General features: G+C 36.7%; 1 protein-coding gene across 1 annotated transcript; it reads left to right on the top strand.

Annotated features, from left to right (window-relative positions):
* The first annotated feature begins 5,078 nt into the window (after positions 1-5,078).
* On the top strand, positions 5,079-5,781 carry LOC26514552 (thyrostimulin alpha-2 subunit). Its single transcript, XM_014904666.3, has 2 exons — positions 5,079-5,531; positions 5,586-5,781. Exons 1-2 carry the CDS (start codon positions 5,235-5,237, stop codon positions 5,676-5,678), a joined length of 390 nt encoding a protein of 129 aa, XP_014760152.1. The 5' UTR covers positions 5,079-5,234; the 3' UTR covers positions 5,679-5,781.
* The last annotated feature ends 333 nt before the right edge of the window (positions 5,782-6,114 follow it).

The raw sequence follows: 6,114 nt of genomic DNA on the forward strand, positions 1-6,114 counted from the left end.
AGGAGGGCGACGATCGAAACGCAAAAGAGAATGCAGGACTTAGAAGCCAGTCTGGCCAGAATCAAGGTGAGAAGCCATGCGACTGATGGGTATCTTCCGCATGCCGTCTCAGAATTGGTCGTCGTGGCAAGTCACATCCGGCGAGTCCAGGATGCTGAATTGAATGTGTTAATCAGGGCACACGAAGGAAAATTAAGCCCTGCATTGGTGTCGGTGGAACAAGTAAAACAGGTGATTACAAAAATACAAACACACCTGCCACCGGGAAGACGATTACCCATCACCAGTGAAACAGCACGAGACTTATATCGACTGGCGACCACTTAGGTACAAGAAACCGAGGACTTATTGATGTTCCATACAAGCGTTCCGTTAGTCGAAGAAGACGAATTCACAGTGTATCGGATGGAGCCAATTCTACAAATAACGAGAGAGAAGCCTGGTGATAACCAAGGACGGAAACAGGATATCTAGCAATAAATGATCATCGAACACCACTTCGCGATCAATCAGAACACCTTAAGCAGTGTATCAGCATGACGAATGGGAAATAAGGTATGCGAGTTTAAGCAGCGCTCTTTGGCCCATCAACTCCCGTGTTCAATGGCAGCATTAGCAAGACATCAGAGAGCAGAATGCATGGATCTTTGGGACCAAGAAACCAATAACGATGACATATGTCTGCTCGGCCGCAAAGGATCAAATCATCATCGATGGCGTAGGCAAAATGACAATCAGGCAAGATTGTGTGATCCAAAGTCCGACCATCACATTATTGGGACGAGCGCAAGTTAACTCATCAGGAACAGTAAAGATGTCAGGAGGTTACGTGCACGAGTGGCCGTCACAGGAAAAGATAAAGATAACAGAAGGGCAGTTGGAGTCAACGTTGGATCAGCTAGACCGACTACATGCAGAGGTGCAGGGATTAAAAACATGGACGAAGCAGGCACAGGAAGATGTGGACAGCGAGGCAGAGTGGAATCTGGTTCATCAATACTCCGGAGTAATAATGTTAGGAGTAGCGATCCTCTTAGCAGTCTAGTTCGAGTGCTGCTCCTGTGAAACGGACCACCAGCAGACCTCGCTTACCTAACCTACTTCGAGTGTTGCTCCCGTGAAACGGACCGCCAGTAGGACCGGCCGATAAGGAATCAGCCGAACCACCACACCAGTGGTGCTCGAGGAAAACCACCCCAGGACTTTAAGCACATCAACTCCAGCCTAATCACAGCAAGCGTCTGGTCAACCCGAGCAGTCCCTTGCAGAACCCAGGTAAATTTAGTCAGACTATTTACGTTCTTTGACTACGACTCCAGGACCTACCGTTACTCCTGCGAGTTCAAGTTTGACGTAGTTTCCGCAGTTTAACAGTTGTTAAAATTGTCCCGCACAAGCGAAACCGGTGCCTTATCAGCATTTGATGTAGATATATACTTGCATGGCATTTAGAATTTGATTTCGTTTGTTTCGTTTATTTTATTGCACATTTTTTGTGTGTCGCTCCCTCCTGAAATCCCATTTGCACTTGCACGTTATTATGTTTATTTCCTTTTTCAGTTGTACTCTCTTTTAAGTACGTATGTATTATATGTAATTATTTTACTACTAAAAGTTTCCAAACCACCGCTGTCACTTGTGCACCTCATCTCAGCCTACAAGGAAATTAGAACGATAAGCGTAGTGGGCATGGTTAATCCCTTTTCATAACCCGGCTGCGCCAGTTACAGTCTTGTGACCGAGGGAGTAGAGATCTCGTATGTGATTATCGCTTTTTAAAATGCTAAAAGGAAGGCTTTCAATTAAAGTGACTGTGTTTCTTGGAGTACAAAATAAGAATGATCTTTATTATAAAGAAGTATGTACGGGTATATGTATGAGTGAACGAGAGTAATGTGTGTTCGTCAGAGCTCTTGATTGATTTTTTTTTTGTTGTCCTCGGCGCTAGTCTTGCAAGTGCCGGGTCTGCGTTTTCTCTCTGTGGCTGTGGAGACGGTCATGTTAACTCGTTCTCTCCCTGTGTCTGTGGAAAGGGGCATGTTAACTCTCGCAAGGTTGAATTGACTTTTTTTGGGAAAAGCGTTATAACTTCAACAATTTTCATAATTTTTTAATGAAATTTGTCTCATTTTATTCAGTATTAATGAGACAACATTGATATGTAGCATGAATGACAGAACTTTTATAAGTTGTACCGATAAACTGGCATCAAAATCCGAAAGCGCAAAAAAGTTCAGAAAACCGGTTTTTTAACAATAAATCAAGATTTTAAGGGTGTTAAAAATAATTTATACACGGTTTTGTGTTATACTCGACCAGTTAAACAATTCCTACTATGTCACTTTAAAAGTGCATTCACTTTTGTTTTTTTTGTAGCACTGTGTTACCTGATAGTCGAATAATTTCGGTTGTCAATTTGGTTGCCAATGATACCGAAAACAATATACCCAACCAAGTTTTAGGTTAAACAGAATGCACCAAAAAATGCGGATAATGGTGGGAATCGAAAACGATAAGTTTACCGCTGAATCTATTTGTATGTACATCAAATAATTTATGCACAAAATATAATATATAAATAATTTTTGGCTGCACTTAAACTATTTATTTGGCAAATATTTACACCACCGAGAACAGGGGGTAGGGTGCGACAGTGATTGTAGAATAATATACAAATGTGTTTTAATTTTGTCCACAGGCAATTATTCATTTATGTTGGCAATATTTTAATGAAATGTATATATAAACTTTATTATTCACTTTAGCTATTTATTTTCAAAGTACGTATGTGCCAAGAATTGAAAGGAGGGTGCAATATACCAGCACAAAACGGATTTTAATTTGTCTTTTCTCGACTTTCAATTTTTTGCGGTTCTGATTTCGGATCCGTCAATCCTGCTGCTACTTTCCTTGTACACTCGATGCAGGTGCAGAGCACGGGGATGACAATGAATCCTTCCAGTTGCTAAAAGTTGCTGAATAAAAATCCTGCCAGTCGCCAGTTGCTTACTAAATATGTTGTTTCGCGACGCCGACTTTAAGTTTTTTTCCTTTTTTTTGTTTTTAAAGTATCACACAATAACCGTCGCGAGCAACAGTTTTAATTTTATTTTTATATATTCTTTTATATACAGTGACACATTCCACTTCTTGTTGCTTTGTTTCATTTACTAATTATACACAGCAGTCCACCCTGGGGCGCCAAAATGTTTAATGAGATTATTTTATCTCACAAATTTCATTCATGAGAAATAACTAAAATGGGTGGCTGCGTAGATTACACTGTGCGACAAAAAAAAAACGAAATACACTTGGGAAAGGAGATAGTGTAGGTTGTTAATCTGGTCGAAGAGAACTCAAAAATATTTTTTTTATATTTTTGGAACCCTCCAATTTTTATTTATTTAAAAAAAAACCGTTTTTCGGGACTTTTTTGCGCTTAAAAATTCCTGAACGCGTTTTTTTCAACCGATTTCAAAATTTTCGCTGTTTTTCAATAGTAAAATGTTGTAGCTTTTGAAAAAAAATATATCTTTGATTTTGTTGAACAAAAAGGACAAAATTTTTACACCTGAAAATGAAGTTTTCGACTTTTATTCGTGTTTTTCGGATTTTGATGCCAGTTTTTCGGTACAACTTACAAAAATTTGGCCATTTTTGATACATATCAATGTTGTCTCATTCATTCTGAATAAAACGAGACAAATTTCATCAATAAAACAAGAAAACTGGTGAAGTTATAAAGCTTTTCCCAAAAAAAGTCAATTTAACCTTGCTTGCGCTCAAAATCGACAAAATCGAAGATATATTTTTTTTTTAAAAGCTACAACATTTAACTATTGAAAAACACCGAAAATTTTGAAATCGGTTGAAAAAAACGCGTTCAGGAATTTTTAAGCGCAAAAAAGTCCCGAAAACGGTTTTTTTTAAATAAATAAAAATTGGAGGGTTCCAAAAATATAAAAAAAATATTTTTGAGTTCTCTTCGACCAGATTAACAACCTACACTATCTCTTTTCACAAGTGTTTTTTCACTGTCGCACCGTGTTATCAATTTAAAAAACCACTCGATCTATATTCAATAATAAGCTTAAGCCTAGCTTATCTATTGCGACGAAGCGGGCCGAATTCACAAGAGATCGCAACTGAGATTTTCTTTCGCTCCCGCTCTACCCTATGCTAACTTATACTAGACTTCCAATTAACTTTAGTTAATTTTTAATTTGAATGAAAAATCATTAATCTATCTATTTTTGATCTATTAACGCTACACCACCAGTACCAATTTATGAAAAAAACAAACTATTTCGTTAATCTTTGAGCTTGACGCATAATAGGGAGTTTAATGTTTCTGCTCCTAATGAACATTGCCTTTCATTCAGTGCTGAAAATCCCTTTCGTCAGGGATGACATTCAGTATCGGCCTGTTTCGCCATTAAGTATCTTTTAAGATTGGTTGTATGGAACCTATTTAAATTCGATCCGCAAACATAACAAGTTGATTTTTTTTCGGTCGCATCAAAGTTAAAAAACTGATGCACTTTTTATTTGTGTCACGAACCATTATTAATAGAAATACCAGTTAAAACGAAAACAAGTTTTGAAAAAACACAAAAGGCAAGATGAGCAACACGACGAATCAAATTGATAAATATTCAAAAGACTTTTATTTTACAAAATCTCAGTCAAAAGGTCAGTAAATAACCTGATCAAATTTTAAAAAAATATATTGGTTTTTCTCTGAGTGAGACCCTTTAACTCAAAAACCGAATCTAAAGGTTTTTTCATGGCAATTTGTTGAAGGGTCCATAATTGAGAATTATTTTTTAAGAAATAGAAATGGTTAACTGTTATTTGCATGCGCTGGTTCTTTCATTTCAATTAAACAATGGCAAAATACCATTTAAATGGGACGAAAAGAAATATAAAAATAAAAGTATTTTATATGAACAAAATAAAGGATAAAATTTATTCTTAAGCAATAAACTGTGAAGAAGGAGTATAACAGGCGGACTCAAAAGATTCAAAAAGTTCAAAAATAAAAAATTAATTTGTATATTTTTTAGCAATATATTATAGTCATATAATATATTTAAAGCAATTAGAATATTCAATGCACTGCACGTAAAAGAAAAAACCATTTTTTTAATTGCATAATGATGGTGCGCAGGCGTCAACACGTCAAAATAATATAAAAAGAAAATGTGCTCGGAGGCATAATATTTAGTTAAAAGATGAGGTCGGCCGAATTACTTGTACTTGTGAGTGCCTTGTTCTTACTTGCCGAAAGCAGCATGGTAGGCAAAGATGTCTGGCTTCGTCCTGGATGCCACAAAGTTGGAAACACTAGAAAGATTTCTATTCCCGATTGTGTTGAGTTTACCATTACGACAAATGCGTGTCGCGGATTTTGCGAATCATACTCAGTGCCCTCAATCCCTTTGGCGGGAGTGTCATTAGCTGGTTTGTTTAAGCCACCAAAACCAGTCGTGAGTGTTGGGCAATGCTGTAACATGATGAAGTCCGAGGAGGTATGCTACAAATTATTTTATTATTAATGCAGAAAATAATAAACCTGTTTTTAGATACAACGTCGTGTCTTGTGTATTGAGGGAATTCGTAGCGTTACATTTAAAAGTGCCGTATCATGCAGCTGCTATCATTGTAAAAAAGACTAAAAATAAGATGAATTTATAATAATGAAGTGTACCACTTATTAAATTTTATTTATAATAATACTTTTTTTTATTAAACTTGGTATACAATACACTTATAAACATACATATACCAAAATTTGTCATTTTATAAAAAAAAATAAAAAATACAAAAGGAAGGATTTTTGCATGAATCAAAAAATAGCCTATTGACAACGTAAAAAATTTTTTGTTTTGTTTGGACCAAACACTATTTTTTGCTCATGGCCTGGGTCTTTTCACCGAAGAGAACCGCTTTCCTTGTATGAGCCGCCAGGAGTCTAACAGAAAGGGAAATGCGTAATATGGTATCGTACCACCACCACGGCCACTTCGTCTGCAAAGTCGATGAGCTGGCATCCCTCCGGTTGCTGTGTCATAAGGACTTCAAACATGATGTTTCAAAGGAGCGGTCCAAAAA

This window comes from Drosophila ananassae, chromosome 3R, assembly GCF_017639315.1.
Source record: "Drosophila ananassae strain 14024-0371.13 chromosome 3R, ASM1763931v2, whole genome shotgun sequence".
NCBI lineage: Eukaryota > Metazoa > Arthropoda > Insecta > Diptera > Drosophilidae > Drosophila > Drosophila ananassae.

Bases quoted from the DNA above. Each gene is read 5' to 3' on its own strand.
- LOC26514552 (XM_014904666.3), top strand. From the start codon at position 5,235: ATGAGGTCGGCCGAATTACTTGTACTTGTGAGTGCCTTGTTCTTACTT. The intron at 5,532-5,585 runs GTATGCTACAAA...ACCTGTTTTTAG, and splicing joins ACATGATGAAGTCCGAGGAG to ATACAACGTCGTGTCTTGTG.